At 35.2% G+C, this 22751-nt stretch overlaps 1 protein-coding gene across 1 annotated transcript in view; it reads right to left on the reverse strand.

Annotated features, from left to right (window-relative positions):
- Positions 1–22751, reverse strand: part of LOC111057771 (tubulin alpha-3 chain) — a 46056-nt gene that overhangs the window by 10442 nt on the left and 12863 nt on the right. The window contains exon 5 of the mRNA XM_039426277.1: positions 9254–9610. Coding sequence (XP_039282211.1) covers positions 9254–9610 — 357 coding nt within the window. The remainder of the gene's footprint in view (positions 1–9253; positions 9611–22751) is intronic.

Raw genomic sequence — 22751 nt, forward strand, 5'->3', positions numbered from 1 at the left:
GAAGTTATTAAACTACTCTCTAGTGGGAGAATGTTCTTGCACAACTTGAGTATAATCGACTATGATTGATTTAAAATCAAGTTTAGAATACAGTACCATAACATGAAACAATCTTAGTTGTATGAGTAACTAACCTTTAAGACCTGGGAATAACTAATAACATAAGTGATTCTTCATGTTCAGTCACAAGATCAGATGAAGAGAGTTTGACATTTTCGGCTGGAAGTTCAAATGATGATCATAATTTAAAACGTGAATGTTATTTTTTTGAGATATAACATGGTGAACGAACACTCTACGTGAAACTCTTTGCATTTTTTATAAATCCGGTGCAATTTTTGAGAGCGAGTTGACAGTGGACATACAACAACCATAGAAAAATGAAATCGAACACAGGAATTCTTGTGTCCTCTTTGCTCCAGCTCTCCTGAGTAAATAGAGATTCTAATGACAAGATTTGTATGTCTTCCATGCAGGAATGACGGATGTATCGTTTAAGCTGGAATGAGAATTTCTCCCCCAAGAGAGTTCCATGTTAACGATCACCATCGATTGGGATTGCAGGTGGAATTGTAAAGAAGAAGATAGAGGAGCCTTTCTAAGTGAAAGGGAAGTATAACGCACATCGGTTTAGAGGAAGGGAGAAGATCAGGCTCTCACACAAAAAATCTGTGGGAAGAAGAAAGAAGGATCTGTGGAAACAGACCGCTGAAAAAGAAAAAGGTTGACTGAAGAGCTCCACGCTCTCTCTCCTTATTTACTGAGAGGAAATTGAACTTTTACCGTCGAAAAGAAAAAAATATTCCAGCTCAGCACATATGAGAAAAAGAAATCCCCGGGAAACTGTAAAAAGGGAAATAATTTTTCTGGTTAAGTGAGCAAGCTGCTCTTCCAGCTCGACTATTTTCTATTTCCTTATTGTTCATATTGTGAGAAAGTTTCACAGAAAGTATGTTATTTCCTTCGTTCTTGTCATTTAATTGGAAACTATTGATAAGGCACATATCAGAATCTGCAAGAGTTCGTGAAAAGGAAATCTGATGAACATTGCAATAGAGAGAGCGTTTCAGAGCACGTTTGAATTCCTGGAACCGATATCAATTTGGCGCCCATTTGCCATGCAAACACATTTGACTCCGATTGAACCAATTTGACGTTTGTTGTTCACACAGGTAGAGGTGGAGAGCACTGCTTAATTCCATATCACGTGTGTGTGTATGAATATCGAGCACTGAATGTGTCACTAACTAGATGCAATCAATTACCGTCTGATGATCGATCAGAAGCGAATACTCCTGTAACTGGTATTGAAATGAAAATTTGATTCCTAGAATAATAATGTTTCTTCAGAAAACATTCAGGTCTAGTGAATTATAGAGCATTTTGATTTATTCGTGTATTACTCATTCCAATAAGGATGAAGGTTTCATACCAAAAATGTTTTGCAAGAGAAAAAAATCATGTCCAAGAGAATATAGTTCGGATTTTCCTCAGCTTTGTTTATGTGTTTGGCTGTTTCACACCGTAAAAACAAACAAGAGCTTCATTTTACTTTCGGCTCAAAGGAGAGGGCAATTTTCAAGGGTAAAAACATAAATCTACCATGTTCACAATTTACCCTCATAAAGTACACCTATTTCTTTGCTTCAAAAGCATACGAGTGAATCTTTCGATCATATTCAAATCATTGATTTCATAGTTTATAGTATTGTTCAGCTTCAAATTGATTGTTTATCCAAATTGAACAAGTTTTTCGTGGGACTAACATGTGTGATGAATGAAAATCCCATATCTTATTACATTTGGTTTCAAAACAAGCACAAGATTTGATTATCAGGTTGAAGATATCTCAGTTCAAAAGTTGAAGAAAATTTTCATGGGGAGCATGTTACTTGAAAATGGCCATTGAGCGTTACAACCCGCACAAATGGTGGTAATCTTGGATGCGAGCTGAGGAAGGAATGCAGGTCATACCCATTGTTGTGTTGAAATTTTTTACTCCCGACTTACCATGTATCCTGAGTACAATAGTCTATTATTCATGAATTACTGGACAATAGAATGGTGTGTCCATTTGTGTCCGAGCGCAGGGGACTCAGGCTCAGCAGCAAGCCCTCTTCATGTACATTATCACGCCTGTTTTCCATTTTGTTCCCATATAAAAATGAGATATGTCTCATCTGGATCATAATGATGCCATTTGCGGTCGGAGAAAGCGTGCAAGTAACTATCATAAATCGATTTGTTACATGCACAAGATAGTAGTGTCATGAGAATACCGGGTTCTATCATGGACGATAAAGCAGTATTTTCCAAATTGAGATTTTACGAAACAGACATCATTCTGTACATAGTGCATACATTTGGGAAAATATATCAATACTGTTGCTAAGATACATCACAATCAGAGAAAACTCAAATCTCATCGATAAGTTCCAATCGAGCTCAAAACACTCATCTACTACTCTACTATCTATCTACTCTTCTACTCATTGATTTGATGTATTGTGGGATAAAATGGATAAATTAATACTGTGGAATCTCAAGTTATATCTCTAAGATGACAGCTCCACTATAAAAATATATCAACGTTGGTGATTTATTGCTTATTGGCAATAAATAGATTCGACCAACTATCAGCATGTATAGATCAATACACATTCCAGAATTATGAATCGCTTGGGATAGAAGATGTATGAGTTTGATAATACCAAAATATACTAATAATAAAATCTATATTATATTCCCTATAATAATCATATTCAGTAGATATGGTATTTAGTTGCACAGTTCCAAAATGTTCAATGGACTTAAAGTACAAATAAGTCACATACATGTAAGTAGTTTTCAAGCCTCATAGTATGATCATTGTATTTACAATTCATCATATAATATGTAATTTCCATTCAATCCACTCGGGAAACGATGGTGAAAATCGAGGAACCTCATAGAAGGCTGTAAGATATACAAAGCAACAAAAAATATTAGCATTAGCACTTGTCAAGCAGATCTCCTGAGTTTTACATTTGTTCAAAACCATGTTTGTACGAGTATTAATTTCTGAAAATTACTCGAAAAACTATCAGAACCGTAGCAGAATCTATCATTGAACTTTTTCACTTTATCTTTCTCCTCTTATCGAATTCAGGCCAGCTTCAATGGCCTGATTAGATCGTAGCTCCACCGTTATAAGCTAAGTAAACTAACTGGCTGATTTTGCTAGTAGTGGATAGAGCTCTGCACAGTTGTCACTAAACTCATTATTCATTAAAAGTTCGCTGTAACTTTTCTCATTAATAACTTTGATATGAGAGCTATGTGTCACCGTAGCTGATTAGGAGTGATAATCGATCTCAACAACTTTTCAAGCTTGTTTTACATCGAGTGCACTTGTTTACTTAGACCCAATAAAGCATCATTTTGATTACTCTTGAAAATTTCTAACGTGTTATCAAACTAACAAAACTCAACCTGCTCTAACAATCTAATCATCTGAGAAGTAGGCTCCTCATGCAGACTAGTCTTCAATCTTGCGTTAGCTCAAAACGAGCGCTTTTAGGTCGCAACTCATGAATTAAAAAAATATTTTTAAAAGTGATTAAAAACTGATCTTGAAACTGTACAAATATCACAGTTTTCTAATATTGTGAATCAGTTTCAATGATCTGCATTGAACCCATCGCTAGTCAAACTTCAACATTTTTCGAATGTTTATTATTCATGTTGTGGAACTTTTCCATAGAGCCTTGAGAAATTGTCGAAATATCTACTTCATCTTAATAAAAAATTTATTTCACAGGAGCATGCTTTTGTGTGTGCTTACACGTCATCAGCTGTAGGATACTGTGAGCACACACGGAAGCATTCTCCTGTGAAATAGTAATTTTTATTAAGATTAAGAGGATTTTAATTGTCAGGGAATTTTTTTGAAGCAGGGCCAGATATGACAATCTAGGCCTTATTTTTTCTGCCCTGACTCTACTAAGTTAGAGTTATCCTCCTCAAACATATTTTCGAAATCTATAGGAGGCCTATTAATAATGTTGATTGCTTGAGCACCATAAATCACGATACAACTACGTAATTATTGTAGTTTTCGAATAATGCCCACTGGATTGTTCACTTCGAGAATTTGAGAGAAGAATAATTCTAACAAACGATTCAAACGATTAAGGAATTTAAAGATTCTTATTTTAAGAATGATTCTAACGGAGTAAGGCAGAACTAACTCAAGGCACACAGAATATGGGAGTGGCTGTGCTAATGTAAGCCACGCCCCAAATCTAACAACAAGTCTCATTGGACAATGACTTACATGTAACAATCTCAAGCTGCTTACTTCCTATTGGTTGTGAGCTGTGAATGTAAAATGGCGATTACTCTACCTATTGACCTAATCAGACTGCTTCTTGGTTCTGGACATAATTATATTATGTGCTCCAATAAATACTGTTGCTTTATCATGCCCTTTTAAAATACATGAGGTAAGAAAAAAGTGTTGATATCTATCAATGACTTTTTCGTGATACTTCAATTATTCCATTCACGGCAAATTGAATACAACTGGGTTATTGAAAGTATGTCTTAAAAACTCAAGCATGAGCTTCAATACGAAGGGATCAGAGAGTGATTCTTCCCAGTAGCCTAATATCAATGGATATGAAATTTTTGGAAAAAAATTGAATTGGAGATGCAGAGTAAGAATCTATCGTTCCAGCTGTTTAACTAGTAGTTCTGTGAACAGTAGACCTCACGCAGTATTCTCATCCACAAGTACCTGATTGAAACTATAGATGGAAATACAGCAATAGACTGGCTTCTCCACACATCTGTGTAATCACTTATCAGCTGATTTATGATGAATAATTCTATAGTCTGATTTTTACTCATATATTGGCGTATGAAGGAGGCTCCTTTTTCCTTTTATATTATCCTTGAAATGCAAAATTTTCAAAAACCTTGTAAATACGTCGACGCGCAATTAAAAAAGGAACATGCCTGTCAAAGCTCATAAAAATTTATTACCGCGTTTCGCCGTAAATGCGCAACATATAAACATTTAGAGAAATGCCAAACCGTCGACTTGAATCTTAGACCTCACTTCGCTCGGTCAATAATGATGAATGCAAGTACTGATCTTAAAATATAACATACCATTCTGCTGTTGGTAGTAAATTGATTGTTTGGAATCTCTAATACAGCAGAATGTTTCAAAAATTTGTCTTTATTAGAGGAATCTGATTCCCCTCTCAGATTATTCCTTTGTTGTTCATTTTTATGACTCATACCCCTAAAATTTCAATTGTATTTTATCTATCCACCAACATATTTATTCAAGAAGCATATCACTTCATCATTGGAGTTCTCAAGAATCTTCATATCACTTTCACTCTCGATTAATCTTGATATGTTTCTAGTATAATTTTATAATATCCCAAAATGAAATTAAAACACACATATATCATCAAATCCGACAGTTTTATTTGATACAGGATACCTGTTTGATACCTGTGTAGTCACGAAACCATAGTCCTGCACCAAATAAAACTGTAGAATTTGACGATATATATGTGTGTGTTTTAATTCCATCATGGAACGATTCTACAACATTGACAGTGACTCAGTCGAATTCTTATAATTATTCCATCTGATAAGCAATTGATGTGAGGATGAACTTGAAGATGTGCTCTTCATGAATACAGCAGAGCAATATTACGCTTGACTATGCTAGTCTTTGTTCCTAAATTGTCTTATTACGTTTTATCATCAAACATAGGGATAATTGTGCTGGAAATTTCATGTTATATCATTAGTGAGATGAGAAATTAAGGAGTGGGGGAGAGGGAGGTCGTTGCCAGGAGCAGTATAGCATTCACTCTGATGAGCTATATTCACTTCCACCTCGACGCTGCTTAATTCTTGAGACTTGCTTCATTAAAAAGCCAAAACGCCGTCTTGTTAAACTGACATGATTGGCGAGGCAAAGCGAAACTAACACAGGGAACGTTCGTTTCGAGATCCTTAATCCTTCTGAAAGTACTGCTAAGACTGTTCTCAAGGGCTACAGCAAACAATTACAAAATAAAACACAGCAACACTTGTTTTCACCCTTTGCAACTGGATATCTCTTCTCCACTCTCACCATTTCAAAGACTGTGTTCCCTTCATCCTCGTCTAATTTTCTTTTGATACTCCTTTCCACTTTGAATCGAACTCTTCAATAATCTCGTTCACTCCAACTAGGCTACTCCATCGATTACTATGGTAAATTTGTTTCGTATTTCCTTTTGTTAAGGTCACTGCTCTCGCCCATTTTCAAGCATTCTCTTGTTGCTTCACCCAATTCAATATTAAAATTGAGTCTCAGCTTTTAAATCCGTTCCATATTGAAAGAATTTCCATCAAAACCGAGAAAGCTTTCAACTCATTCTTTAATACAAAATTTGGGTTGGGTAGGTTAGGCATGAACGCCAAACTATTGATTGCAACTATGATTGGAGAACAGAAAAGATTAAGTTTGCAATATTCAATTCGGAGGGAATATTTTTTGTGATAAACATTATTCAGATATATGAAAAACAGATAGAAAGATATAAATTTCTATTGAAAAATCGCAATTTACAAAATAAAAATCTTATGTACTTAAACATAGTTTCATTACATACAAGAACAGAAATAGACAAAATCTCATGAATACACTGAGCTAAATAACTTTGTAGATGATGATGATGATGATGATAGATGGCACATAACCTCACCCGAAAAGCTGTATATTCTAAGTCATTGAGCTATAGAAATTATAAGATATTCTGTCTATTATTTCTGCTTTACCAAGAAAAATCTATTGATTGAGACAAAGATTAATATTATTCAAAGTTGAGATTGTACGTATTTTTGGCAGAATATTTAAGAGGGAACTATTATACCTAACAAAGAATCTCAACCGTGAAATCATCAATTCATGAGTTGGAAACTCCAGCGTCGGCACAAATTAAATTTCACAATCCAAACTTCTCATGGAACTAGTTAGCTCCCTAGCTCTGAACTCTATTTCAAAACTATTAAATGGAATCGACAAGCTCGTTTTTCATGACTCAAGATCTACTCATGAACGAACGAGTGGACTTTGGAAACGCACTGGTAGGATAACAAGCCCTACAAAGCAAGCATGCAAAATGAAAAATATAGAATATGAGAAAATTTAGCTCTAACAACGTTATTATGTGGACAATAATTGTCAACTTGTATTTTTATTTCCCCAATCTCTTACTTATAATAATTATAAGTGAAAAAATTGGGAAACGAAAAATACATACTATGAAGACAGACTTCAAACCCTTAAAAACCACCCTTACAGTTAGAATATCGTCAAAAGACTTATTGATGAGCACCTGGGACCTATAAGAAAGCTATATTCTAAATTTTGTAGTGATTCATCCTGTAGTTTCTCAAAAATCGTGATCAGTGAGTGAGTGAGTGATTGAGTTAGTCAGTGAGATAAGAATTTCATAAGTATCGATTTTTCAAATCAGTTCCTAGTGCGCTCTCGAAAGCCAACTGAAAATACCTGTCGAATTTGAAAGTATTTGGTCCAGTAGATTTTTTGACTGAATCGAAGATTTGATTCAAATCAGAGATTTTTTTATGACTGAATCAGTGACATTTCGCTTTTATATAAATAATATAATGCACTCAGTGGATTCGATTGCGTTACTCACATTCTCTTTTTTGCTGAGGGTGATGCAAACATAATATTCAGGCATGTGCGTAGGTAATTCAAAGGATGATGATAATGATGAGGGATAAGACTTACAGATTTAAGTAGGATCCAAGCCACCAGGAAACTTTTATTCAATTTGTAAATTATATCAGCGCAGTTAGCCAATCAAAATAACTGATCAGAAGACTGATTTTGGAAACAGCATCATTTAAATTCCAACAAAAGGTGTTTAGCGTTTAGAAAAGAAACACTCCGTGAAATGAGCCGATGATAGCATGCTGCTTCCTCTTGAACGATACTATTATGCAATCAAAACAATCATGACATTGACCTTCATAAGCCGTTATTGAATAACGCTTTGTGATTATAAATTGTCGTCGTTCTCAACGTCTTATCAATGTCAACTAGAACGTAATCATTCATGCAGAATCTTTATCAACTACTTTTCATATCAAATTATATTCGCGATCATCAAATTAGATCACGTGTTTCCATAACAATGAAGTGTATTTTTTCTACTTCTGCGTTTCAACTTTTTTACTATTCTAAAAAAATATCCTAGTAGCTGTGGCCCTTTATTACTATGAATAGGCCTAGGTATTATGTTCGATGAGATAGGGAGACATTGACTCTTATAATAGATTATTATTATTTCATCATTGCCATTGAGTGTATTTTTGAACCGATTGTGTTTACACAATGCAAACACTGTAATTCAAACAAATAATGAATAATAGACAGACAATAAAACATGACCTTTTTAGTGTATTATAATGATTGTGTTTTGTGTTTGCATTGTGAAAACTTGAACTGTTTCATTTAAGAATAGGAATATTTAGAGAAAAATCCTATCGTGTTATATTCAACCGTAATTGATTGACATTGGGGAGGCGATGAAAATTGAGAGGAGGAAATATGAAGTTGGAGGAAGTTTCACTAAATAAAGAGAAATTATGTAGGATCAAAACTATTGGTAAACACGGATGATGTCATGAATAATTTTTCCACTAGACTAGAATGTAAAGATGAAGTCGTTGAACTCCTCATAGCTCTCCTCCTGACCTAGAACTCCTCATGACCAGTGCACTATGACCACCTTGCAGGGCCGTATATGCAACCTTCCAAACGGGAAGGACTATGTTGGGAGGACATTTATTCTTTACCAGAGATACGCTCAAACTTTCTGTCACATAGATTTAAAAATGTTCTAATAGCTTGAGCTGCGTACAGACTTTAGCGCTACGAACACGGGCATTTCACTTTCATCAGCTGATTATATCTGTATTTTCACAGAAACGGAAAGATACAGATATAATAATCTTAGCATCAGCTGATGAAAAGTGAAATGAGCGTGTTCGTGCCATCTGGCACCTTTTTGCCAACCAGGACTGTGCAGTTGTGTGGCAGAGAGGACCTAGAGTCCTAACCTCGCCCTTAATAAAGGCAAATATTCAATTCAATTCAATTCACCTTTGCTTGAAAAAAAATTTGAGAGGATTCTCATTGATCTACTAAAATATGGCCTCGTTTTACCTTGAATCCGGTCGGACACCACTCGACAAAGTTGACGCTTCGTGCATTCTTGATGCGACCGATAGCGTTGTTGATATCGCTGGGGGAAACATCTCCCCTGTAGAGCAGCGTGACGCCGACGTACTTTCCGGTGCGTGGATCGCATTTGACCATCTGATTGGCTGGCTCGAAGCATGAACTGGTTATCTGGTCCACAGTCAACTGCTCGTGCCGTGCTTTATGTGCTGGAACCAGTGGCGCATAGCTGACCAATGGGAAGTGAACTCGCGGAAACGGGATCAGGTTGGTTTGGAACTCACGCAGGTCTACGTTCACTGAGCCCTCGAAACGTAATGACGCCGTCACACCGGACATAACCTGGAACCAATGGGAGAGTAAAAGACGTGTGAAGATGTTACTGTTGAAAGTAAATCGATAAAAATCAGAGAATTGAACCAGTCATGGATTTTATGATATTATATTTTATGAGCACAGATTGAAAAATGATTTAGTCTATCAGTTATCAGTCACTGATTGATTGTTATTTCATTTTTCTATCATACAGTATCGTCTTTCAATGAATCAATAGATTGACTACGAGTAGACTCGAATTAAATGTTCAATTTATTTGATAGTTTACTTAATATTATTTGCAATCGAATCACCATTGTCCAGAACAAAGCGAAAAAATGTTCGAAACGGCCAAACAAGGGACAATGTTAAAATAATAGGAGAGGTTTGAAGGATTTTTAGGAAAATTGTGACAGGAAAATTCAAGAAGTATGTTTCCGTTCAAAATTAATACAAATTTCAATGCTCAATTAAATTATTTTTAGAATGTGGTACTTCAGAATGAGCATTAAGTAGAGTAGAGAGTATAAGATAGGTTGAGAATTCGTTGTGTGATCTAGAAATTGAAATTCTTAAAACTTCAACTGAGTTGTGGTCGATGTTAAGTCAGTTCTTAAGTCAGTTCAGAACTATCCTTCACGACTATTTTTATTTTATTGGTATTCTGTAACTGATGAAATATTCAATGATTTTTTCAAGCCAAAAATACATAAAATACAGTAGGTCAAGTCAGCCTAGTTATAATAAGAAGGGTGAGTGAGAATGAAATAAATTCCTTAGATGAGTCTGAGCAAGTCTACAATATTATATTATTTGGAGCTACAGTATCTGCTGTGAGTAGGTATCGTGTGATCAACAAGTCCGTCCTGAAAGTTGCGAGTCAAAGCTCAAAATCAATTTCTAATCAACTCTTGCTCTGACATCTTGTTTATAAACTGTGAATTGAAGACATCACTCAGAGCTGATCCCAGAGTGGGAGTGACCGATGAAGCAAGAAACTGTGTGGGAGTATCTACGAGGCTCCCAGAATCCGAGCTTTAGTTCTCAGAAATTGAGCTTCAAGATTACAGTTATGATTAAGGGTAAAGGCATAGGTAATCAAAACTGATGGTTCGAGTATTGAGATATGAAACAATTTCCGAAACCATTTCTCAAGCGTCAGGGATCAGCTCGATACCTATCAGAAGCATACAGATTATTATAGTCTTTAAATTGCTTCAACCGTCGAAAAGTTGATTGGAATTTTCTATATTAATTTCTCATTATTAATGAAAATCCACTTCATAAAGTTTAACGGTAGTTATTGAAGAGCATGATAATCGAACCGTGTATTACAATGTTGACGCAATATTATACGTATTTGCATGACATTAAAATTCAAATAGAAATAATTATTTTGAGAAGAATATTTTTGCGTCGTTTCTGCAATGAGTGAACTATTTTACTTCTTCTCCCAAGCTTCTTCTTATGCGAGGGTAATAGAATGATATGATCAAATGACCATGCTCCAGGCGGGATTCGAACCCACATCCAGACAGCGACAGCAGAATGGAGTTTGCGGTACCTGAACCACTCAGCCTACTGACAGAAATTGTTCAGTTTTACTATGTTGGATTTCATACATGTCAAGACTACTTTGATCGTATCATTCCATTACCCTCGCATACGAAGAAGCTTGGAAGGAGAAGAAACATAATTCACTCATTGCAGAATCGACGCAAAAATATTCTTCTGAAAATCATTTCCATTTGAATATTTAGTTTCATACCCACTTATCCACGAATGGATTTGATAACATTTGATAAAGATTTCTTGTTGAAAACTGTAATATTGATATGGATTTCATAAGATTATGATTACTGCAGTAGTTGAATACTACAGGATTGACATGGATTTAGTAAGATAAGGATTACTACATTAGTTGATAACTGTGGTATTGACATGGATTCGATGAGTGGTAAGGATTACTAGTTGAAAAATGCAAAGGATTAGATGAGATAAGGATTACTAAAGTAATTAAAAACTACAGTACTGACGTTCTCCATCTTCATCGCTGAGTTATACCACATCCATTCAGAATCACGATATTTTGCCAGATATTTCTGATCAAAATACTGGAGATAGGATGCTATCCTATTCAGTCTAAACCCAATCAGACTGACTCTAGCAATTTATTGACTAAATTTGCAGCCTTACGCATCGCCAACATTCAATGTGATACATTCTGGAAATTTGCATGCTATCTAGTTGTTAATGTTACAGACCCTTGTTTATTACAAAGTGGATTTGATCTCTGAATAGCGGCAACCCTAATAGAATTCGTCTGAATTGTCACGCAGATCCTATTGTGCCCCAAGATGGCCACCCTTGGTCATGATAGCACGCAATCTTACGAAGATGCAAGACGCAAATGGACCATTGTTTTCCTTCTTAGTAGTGTAAACAGGCCACCCGGCTTTGTTGGCGAGTAGCTGATAAAGAGACTATGAACGGGGGTCGAAAATCTCATTCGCACCAAATCCTAGCCAAGCCCTTTTCCAGTAACGTGATGTTGGTGGGTTTGTTCTATCAACAGCGACAAGGTTCGGCTATGAGCTTCGCGTTATATATACTGACACTGTTCAAGCCCAAATTAGAACACTAATCTCTCCGTAATTGGATTGATAAAATTCCAGATCTAGAGAACCTTTTTTTAGGTTTAGGCCAATGTAACGGTTGATAAGGGCTACTTTTGAATATAAATAAAAATAGAAATCCAAGTACCCTTTATTCATTTTTCTTTGAACAATTTTGAAAAGGGTACTCAGATTTTTATTCAAACCTCGTATATAGTCTCAATTATGAGAATTTATCATTGAATCATTGTATATAAAATATATTCTTGCTCGGTGTATATTTCAGACTAGCCGTCAGGCTCGCTTCGCTCGCCATATCCGTCTGGACCCTCGACTGGATCGTCCAAGAATGAGATCAGCACTTTGAATCCACATTTAAATATCGTACAAACCCGTCCAATGATTGGACTTTCTCAATTTCTCATATGATTTCTAATAACCTACATTGCAAAGCTGCTATTTAATTAAAAAGAGAGAGAGAGCGATTTCTCACGAAAGCCAAACTATCCCGTTGAATCACTTTTAATGATTGGATGGAAATTCATTAGGTTTTGATAACATTATTTCTTATCAAATTAATTAAACCCATTCAATGTGAACGATGTATTTATATATGAACTCATTACCCCAAAAAACTAATTAATCGTTAAATTTTGATAGCAGAGAGCAAAGTCAATTTAATGCATGTGCTCATAATATGGTGAACAAACTTAAAGTGCACAAAAAATTAAGCGAACCTTGATTTCCCTTCAAATAATGTTGATTAAAAATATCCGACCTAGAACAGAAAAAACTGAATATTGCGCTCTTCTACACATTCTTCATGTGAATCACTCAGTATAACAGGACCATGAAATGTAAGTGTGGGAGATATTCTATCTCCGATTGTTTTATTCAGACTGATTGATTTTGATCAAAGGTCAACGTGAGTTTTGTTGGCTGTTTTGTGGCGAGTGGCAACAAGATTGTAACATTTAACAATTCAGGAGTAACCTATCCAGAACATGCGAGGTCCTCGAAAAACCAAATTCAACAACATTGTCACAAGTGAAACGATGAGTGTTTTACCATCTCAAATTGAGAGTTTGATTAATGTTTCAATGCCATAATTATCAGCTTCAATTCTAATCATCAACCAAAACTGGAAAAGCCGTTCAACTTCATCCAAATACAAGATGTTTTTCATTTCATTCCAATCCAACTACAAGATGATTTTTCATTTCATTCCAATCATCTATTTTTCGATACAATTATCACAATTATCTTCGATAATGGATATCATAATAAGAAGAAATCTTAATATATCGATATAATGGAAGAGGAAAACCAAGCTTAGCTCTCACTATCACTCTTTTAGTTTTAATGGTAATGAAGTCCAAAAGGTTATGTGTATGTAACGCATATTTGATTTATTCAACTCAATCACAATATAATTTTCAATTAGATACATGTATGAGATCATATAAGGATCATAATATTCATGGGTGAAAGATAAAGCAGTCATAAGTACCACAATACCAATATAAATCTCCTGTGGATTATTGTCGGAAGCATTTCATGCATGAGTGTAATGTAAACATAATATTTAATTATATCGTTTCATTCATTTAATCCTTGAATAAATATGAATGGAAGTGATCTATTATGATTGTGAGGATTCATTCACTTGAATCTTATGAATAAAATAAATTTAGTAGGCTACTGCCATAGGAAAACATTATTTTTTATATAATGTTGAAATGTGTTCATGTTTTTCAAAGTGCATCTGTTATAGAGTTTTATAACTTTTCAAGCTCATTCCAACATAATTGCTCTTAATGAGTATGTAATGAATGAACCTTTATAAAACAACTTATTAATGTTGTTATTGATTCCAATTTGATACCTCTTTGTATCATGTTCAGTGTTCACAGTCAAACCGTATACGATGGACTTCTTATAATGATTCCCAAACAAGAACAATTTTGTTTGTCGTACGAAAAATTTTCAGTTATTCATGAAATATTTCAAAAATTCACTTCAATGACAGACAAGCATTGTACCTGTATTGATAATTACCGTCTCATAATTCATACTGCATCAATGAACGTTGGAAGTGGAGTTCTGTAAACGGGTTTTCCCCAAGGCATATCACAGAGTTGAAACAGTTATTCAGCACAAAAACCAAACTTTTCCGCTTTCCAATGAGGTGAACAATTATTTATAGATGTGAAATCTGCTAGTCATTTATTTACAAATTCTATTTCTGATCGTATACATGATAGCTTAGTTTTTATTAGATGTCATGAAAAAATTATTTACTTGTTTTATTGTACATGGAGAAGTAATAGACCATCAAATAAATTCATATAATTATATTGGATATGGTTGGATAGAATATACAATTATAATATTGATGAATCAAAATAGAATATAGCTTTCATAAAAATGCCTTGATTTGTCAAAACCACTAATTCATAAAACCAACTTAAGATACCAGTTTGGGTTGTTAGACCATAATCAATTTCTAGTAAACTGAAGTATCAAACATCGAGCAACAGCATAATATTGTGTGGATTGAGCCCTACGATTGGCCATTAGCTGTAGACCAATATTGTTGAGCTCTCCTGTCATTGGCCGAGACTGTTACACGTCCCAGTCCCTGCCAATGACCATCTTAATGCTCTTCAATCTAATGACCAATCGTAGGGCTTCACCCACACTCTATTAGTCGATTTCAGTTATTATTTATTGTAAGCATTCAGTTCACTATTAATAATAATTATTAAAACAAATACAATTATTGTATTGTTAATTAATAAGTAACTAGTTAATTAATTGTCGATTAATAATTATCGTGTAACAAGCAAAGCTAGTAGGTATTCCAAAGTACTCTGATTGAACAGTGGTTTTGGCAGCATCAGGTCGTTATTTTCATTCAATATGGATATCCACAACAATATCATCTTACATTTTACAACACAGAACGTTGTCCAATTTATTATCTAATAAGAAAGTGGATTCTCTCGAGGCATGTTACCAGCAAAAATATGTTTTACAAAACGATATATCATAGAGTGTAGTTAAATGAGAGAAACAAGTCTGTGATGTCGCATACCGAGAGCTCGTTTACAAGATATATGAATGAAATCCAGAGGATTAATCGGAAAAATAAATTTGAGAAAAAAAAGAAATTTAGAGGATAAATCGGAAAAATAGATTTGAGAAGAGATGTCTTCGGTTCAAGCATCAATTTTCTTTTGCCGAGTTCTCAACTTCTCATTTAATCACTCCACTTACATTGGAGTATTTCAACTTGAAGTTAGTAAATAGAGAATTTCCGCTTTTTCAATTTTCATTCAAAATCTTTCAACCCCACCAAGAAATATTTTCAATAACAATGCAAATCAGGTTTCATTAGCGATCGTTCTGAGAACAAAGGAAATATTGATGAAAGCAGTTGCTCGAATTTATTCCTGCAAGCTTGCATCACAATGTCTGCTCTGAGAAAAATATCAGATAAAGCTGAGCAAATCTAGATGGTACGGAATCTAGAACGTACGGAATAGCAAGTTGTTTGGTGGTTTGGCAATAAAAACTGATTATGGGACAGGAACGCCCTGCAGCGAAAATCCTCTATTGAGGCAGAATGAGTTTCAATTAAGTAGCGTCCTCGATTTTCACTCTCGTGGTTGGAGTTTTACTGCCTCAATGTAGCAAACTTTCACATTGTATGCACTGTAGAAGCTGATTTAAAACAGAGGAATTAATAGATCAACTTGTTCAAACTATTTTATCACTTTCTTTCTTATCAGGAAAACTACTTCTGCATCTGAACCAGTTCATTCAAAACATGCTATTTACTGTTATTCATCTTATCGGTTCATCATTCTCATCCATACAATATTATTTTATGTCTTATGCAGTATTCCACTGTAGTCAGAAGCATTGTTTTCAGGGTTCTTGATAAATAATTTTAAATTTAGTAATTGCACATTTTTTAACTCATGATATTTCGAATATTTTTTACAAAACAAGAAAAAAGTATGAGTTGAGCAAATTATCACAATCAGGTCCACCCATATTCAGAGAGTTTAGGAAAGATTGTATGATTGTTTATCGATAAGATCTCCAATTACAAGAGAAACAGAATCATTTTCAATATTTCGATATTTTTCTAGAGAAATCTCGAGTGAACTAAATAGGGAATAAATATCTCCAGATTCTATCCAAATCAACATGGAAACAAACTTATCGACTTAAAATTCAAGGCATGAAATCATTTCCCAGTTCCCAATCAGAGAATAAATGAGATTGGAGTTAGCAATAGGACATCAAGCACAGTTCAGTAATACGTGCTTCAACGTTTCTAATACTTCATTTCTACTCTCGACAGATGAGCATTAAACTCTCGAGGATATATTTCCTTAGTAACCAATGATATAACTATTCGAATATAAAGTTATATTGACACCTGAACTCATGACACGCAAAAGTTAATAATGAGATATAAGAGCGTGTCCGAGACGAAAATAGTGCACTGGAAAAACACGTTATTTTTGTAGTTCTGTTCCACTACCATCAAACAAGAAAATATAGTTGAATAACATTAGAAAAAACCACACGCTGTCAGAGTAATTTGAAACCCTGTAACGTTTTATCACAGCACAGTTTGTTCACATTTTACCAGCACGTTCTGGTCATTTGGCCATACCGGGCAAACAACTGTTGGCCAGTCCAGCTAGAGAGAAAAAACGATGCGCCTTCCCTCAGTATTATTTTCATTCCCCATAACAAGGCTGGACTGTTTATAACTTAGCTTCATCTCAGTCATCCGCATTATTTTTCTCGGACCTTTCCTTTCCTCCAAAACCTTGGTAATTGTTAGCGCTTTGTGACATGATTATTAATAGGCACTGTAATTTTCTTTGTTTCCAGACGAAACTACCCTTGCAACTCACTGTTCTTTCGAGCAGAATTCCACTGTTATGTTGATCCTCAGCCTGTTTATTCAGTCCAATTTGAAGTGTGAACTTTTGTAATTTCAATGAAAATTTTTCTTCTCAACCAATGTTGAACATATTCATTATCTTGTATGAGGACTAGCCAGCCAGGTAAGCCGAGTCGACTTTAAAGGTGCATTCTAGTTTGTGCGTAAAGTTCCACAGTCGACGACGATGCTTGTTATTCATATTGTCCAAATTTCAAGTGTGCTAAGACAGTAGATCGAATAACTTTTCATTATTAATTTGTCTTTATTATTCAATAATCAAACATTTCTAATAATATCAACATATTGCCATTTAAAAGTATAAAAAAGTATGAACTCAACCTCCCCCATTAAAACATAATTGAACATAATCTTTTAGGTTATTTAGACAAACTGAAATCTACTCAGTCTGAGGTCTTTACCCTGTCATGGTCGACGACGGCATTTACACATAAACGAAAACCCAGCTTTAGGCGTTCCACCCTTCAGTCTGCTAGTGCAACCTGGTCGTAGGTTCAAATCCTGCCGGTAGGCAATGACTTTTGATCTCAACAAATCACTCACGCAATTTCAAAAACCCACGCAAACTGTATGTGGTCATGGTCCACAATAAAAAAACTGCTAATGGTCTTTCAAAACGAACATTCTACAATTGCCTGACAATGTTTTGCCTAATTAAATGTTTGAAAGCAATATTTAAAGGGAGAAATTCCTCAGGACTTTATTCCCAGTTATAATGATATTATACAAGATCAGATCATTTCAAATTACGCTCACAAATAATGTGGAAATGCAAATTAAGGTTATCCTATGATCTCTCCAATATTGACGCTCTCTCCAAATGAAACAGATTATCTATTCTGCTGAATGCCTGTATCACATCACTTGTCACATCACATTCCACATACCAGTCAATGATCTAAATCACTTTTTCCAGTTATAGTTTAAGAAAGAGGTTGGCAGGAAAAATTATATTCAACGAAAAAGGGAAATTTCTCATCTATCCCATGTAGGTTCACATTACCTTGTACAAGATCAGCAGTGTCCAATATCCAATCTCTTACTAATCATACTCAGTTACATTTCACAACTCACATATCAGGCCCCTGTTTCATAAAAATTTAGAAGTCCTGTAATACAGGAACAGCTGATTTTATCGGCTATATTGAGCATGTAATTGGAATGGTGATTCTCCTGTATTGCAGGACTTGTAACTTTTATGAAACAGGCTCCAGTTCTTGATAACTCGGTTCATTCTCCATTGCACTACAATTAACCATGGACAAGCAAATTTCTTTTCTTGAACGAACAAACGCAATCAATTAACTTCATACTCGTTACTATTCCGTTTACTAATTGTCGAATAGATTTTAATTTCGAGTCGAGTCCCATCTGGAAGTCTTTGATGTTTTCCATGAAGCAAACTGGGAATACTAATCATCGTCTCGTGATAAATACAAAGGGTACAATAATTACCTTTTTATTTGAAAAGCTGTAGCTCAGTTCATTATCAAATTAAACTTCGGTAGCGTTTCCGGATAATGATTGTCATCGACGTTGGGGAAAAGTTAAAAATCTGTAACAGGACGGAGAAACTGCTCTGTTTGCTATAAAGATGATATTCGATTCAGCGCACAGAAATTAAGGGGGTGAAAAACGAGCCAGAAATTTAGAAGTATGAAAAATATATTAGAGCAGGAAAGGGAATTGTGGAAATTATCTCAGCAATTAGCTAGGGGAAATTACAAAGAAGAAAGGGCAACACTGATGAAAGAACAATGAAGAAAACCGTTCCGCCATTATCAGAAGAGGTGGAAAAAGTTTTTCCATGCTTCTACGTCACATTGCAGGTGGGCCAACGGCCATCTTGTTGTTGAAGCATTTGTTTTTCCACTCGGTAATGAACTGGGCTAAACAAATTCAGGTCCCCATATAGAAGAGATGGAAAAGCTGTGCTTGCTTCATCGCTAGGAATGTTTTTCTCTTGGCAAATTAAATTTCTTTCACAGCTGCAATAACGGTCGATTGGACCTCAAATTTATAACAATTTATAGCCGAACGAAGTTATTCTTCCATTCCAATTCGGAGCCAACCCACACTATAATTCGCTCACTCTCTATCACCAACACTCACATCCACAATTCACTTTTTTACTCAAATTCTCGATCATTCATCTCTCTTCACATGCTCTTCCATCTCTCTCCGAATGTTACTTTATTTTCTCTCTTGGCTCTCTCATATACATTGCAATTGCACATTCTAGTTCCTTTTTTGGGTATCCCCTCCATGGACCACTTATTTTCTTCATTTCCGCTGGCCTTCCGGTTTTCAGTTTTCTTATTACTTGCAACGATCTCTCTGTTTTTCTCACATCATTTCCATTATTAAACTTGCTTCTTTCTGTTGAATCTACTTTGCATTTTTTTCCTAATTTGGTTCTTATACGTCCTCGTTCCCCAACTGTGCCACGTTCTCTCTCTACTCTTTCAATCGTCGTTTTCCATTCTATGCCTTCTTTCTCCCCTTCCTATTCCCTTGTTCTACCCCTTTTTTCTCCCTTGTCTTCTCTATCCTTCTCTTCCTATTCACTCCCATCCTTCTCCTTCGTCTTCCACTCTTTCCCCTCCTTCTCTTACTCCTTCTCATCCCTTCTCCATCTCATTCTCCTCTTTCTCCTTTCTCATTTTCTTCTTCTGTCGCTCCTTCCCCACCTATTCATTCTGTCTCTCTCGCGACTTCCTCTCTTACTTGTTTTTGCTTTCTCCTCCAAATAACTCATTCTTGCTCACTTCATCTCATTCTCACTTCCTCTTGCGATTCCTCTAGTTTCTTACCAGCTTTTCTGTCCTTGCCTCTCCACTGTGTTCTTCTTCCCTCTTTTGTATCTTCCTTTCCAACTCCAATATCTCTCCAATTTTTTTTCTCTTGTCCCTTTATATTTTCTCCTCTCTCCCTCTCCCCCCTCTCTCTCTCTCTCCTCTCATTAATATTAATCTCTCATATTTCGTGAAATTCATTGAATTATAAGCTGTACTGTAATTATTAATGGAAATTAGTGTATAAGCCAGTAAATATTATTGTAACATACATAAATAAAGAACTCTAATCTAATCTCACTCCTGTCAATTTATATTCGCTTATCTCTCCTTTCTGTCTCTTAATATTTTCCCCACTTCCTCTCCTCTCTATCCTCTCATAGTTTCTTCATTCTCTCCTCTTCCTTTCTCTTCATATTCGCTGCATCACACCTTCTTCCTCATTCTTCATATCCTTACATATACTTTCCAGCGCTCTCCATCCTCTTTCAAAATTTACATAAAATAGAAAACCTTGTACCTTCACTAATTGTTCAACACTTGCAGCATGTTAATTGATGGAAAGAGCGATGTAATAATTGAGAGCGACAAACAAAAAGCCAACGACTCTGATAGAAGTCAAAATCCAAATCCTCCCCCCACCACAATTCCCTCTCACCAACCTCACCCCTCACGACCATTGCAAAACCACCCCCATTTCCCACTCATCACCTGGCGATGCAACGAGCCATTAGAGTTCAATCAATTTCAATATTCTACGCGGTTCCCACAATAATCACAGCTGCTTGTTCAAATCAAATAGAGTTGAACAAAAAATTATTAATCTGAGCGCAAATACTTCACCAGCGAAGTTCGAACTCCGGTGCGGTGGGTTGAGTGCTATCGAACGCACTAATTCGATCTCTTGTCATGATTCGAGAATCATATTGCATCGAAATGTTGTCAAACATGATTCCAATCAGAATATTGGTGTTCCAATTAATTGAATTAGCAGCACTTGCAAAACTCTTCTCAAGCGATAAATTTGAAATTATTTTCATTTTGATATTTTACAAACTTCATCATTTCTGATATTCGATTAATTAAATATTATTGATTTCAGTAATTCAGTTAAGTTTTGAAAATTCAAATCAGTATTTATTATGCTGAATCAGTATTCATGTAATGTTGACTGCATTCTGTGGAATTAGAAAATTCAAATCAGTATTGATTTTGATAATCAGTATTCATATAATCTTGACTGTACTATCTGAAATGATAATCTCAGTAATAATTAGAATCATTCAGTACCTTACATTCTGCAATTCATGTTTTCATGAACAAATTAATACTCTTCAATGTTTGATTCCATTACGAACTGCTTGTTAAATAATCACTTTGAACAATTAATTACGACATAGCAGTCAGGTATTTATAAATAAAAGCTATTAGCTTCTACTTACATTAGTGTAGCGCTTTCGGACACTAGTTCCTTCATCAACACTGGCTGTCACTTCCGTTGTTGAATACATGTGGTTATTAAGCAGCGTGGGTTGTGGGAGTGGCGGGAATTTTTGAACTGTTGGCGGCGGGGGTGGCGGGAATGTTTGAATTTGTGGATTATTGGAGTAGGAGGTTGAAGAGGCTGTGTGATTTGAAGTTGGTTAAGTTTTGAAAATTGTTCAGAAACAAAGGACCTGAACTAAACACCTTGGAACAATTTGAAATATACAAACACACTAAAAGAGACCCCCACAACATCCTTAATGAGCAAACCAACTTCAAATCACACAGCCTCTTCAACCTCCTACTCCAAACATTCCCGCCACCCCCGCCGCCAACAGTTCAAAAATTCCCGCCACTCCCACAACCCACGCTGCTTAATAACCACATGTATTCAACAACGGAAGTGACAGCCAGTGTTGATGAAGGAACTAGTGTCCGAAAGCGCTACACTAATGTAAGTAGAAGCTAATAGCTTTTATTTATAAATACCTGACTGCTATGTCGTAATTAATTGTTCAAAGTAACAAATTAATATTTATTCTATAATATACTCTGATGTGGAATTATTACAGCATATACAGTATATCAGTTCTAAATTATATAATGTATATTGTATGTTATCATTATTATAGTGTTCACATAGTTATCACTTGACATCTTGTTCAAATGTAGTCATTGACACATATTAATTACTAGTAGTTCTGTGAACAGTAGACCTCTTGACATACCTGTGATGTCACGAACAGTAGACCTATTTTGTCATACCTGTCAAATTTCATGAAAATCTATTACCGCGTTTCGCCGTAAATGCGCAACATTTAAACATTTAAATATTAAGAGAAATGCCAAACCGTCGACTTGAATCTTAGACCTCATTTCGCTCGGTCAATTATATTAGTCTATCGTGATCAACATCAAGATTATTTCTATCAATCACTCGAATTTGATATTATTAGTATCTATAAAACAGTGGAGAGGAAGAAGGAAATATAGGAAGAAGGTGAAGATATTATGGCACTGAGCATGTATTGTATTATATTCATTGCTTTCATATTTAAGTGATTAGATCCAATAAAAATATCAAGAATAATTAATGGAAGCTGTATCTTGTAAGGCTCTATCTCCAAATGTCTTAAAATCCGCCAGTAAAACTTCTTAGACGATATTTTCAAGAACTGGAACAGTTATTCCAAGTTATATTCATAAACCTACTTCATTGATTTCCTATCCGAAAATCCCCAAATTCGTGTCTTCTTTAAAATGTTTGGCTTACTAACTATAAG

Source organism: Nilaparvata lugens, chromosome 4 (genome assembly GCF_014356525.2).
Source record: "Nilaparvata lugens isolate BPH chromosome 4, ASM1435652v1, whole genome shotgun sequence".
NCBI classification, from domain to species: domain Eukaryota; kingdom Metazoa; phylum Arthropoda; class Insecta; order Hemiptera; family Delphacidae; genus Nilaparvata; species Nilaparvata lugens.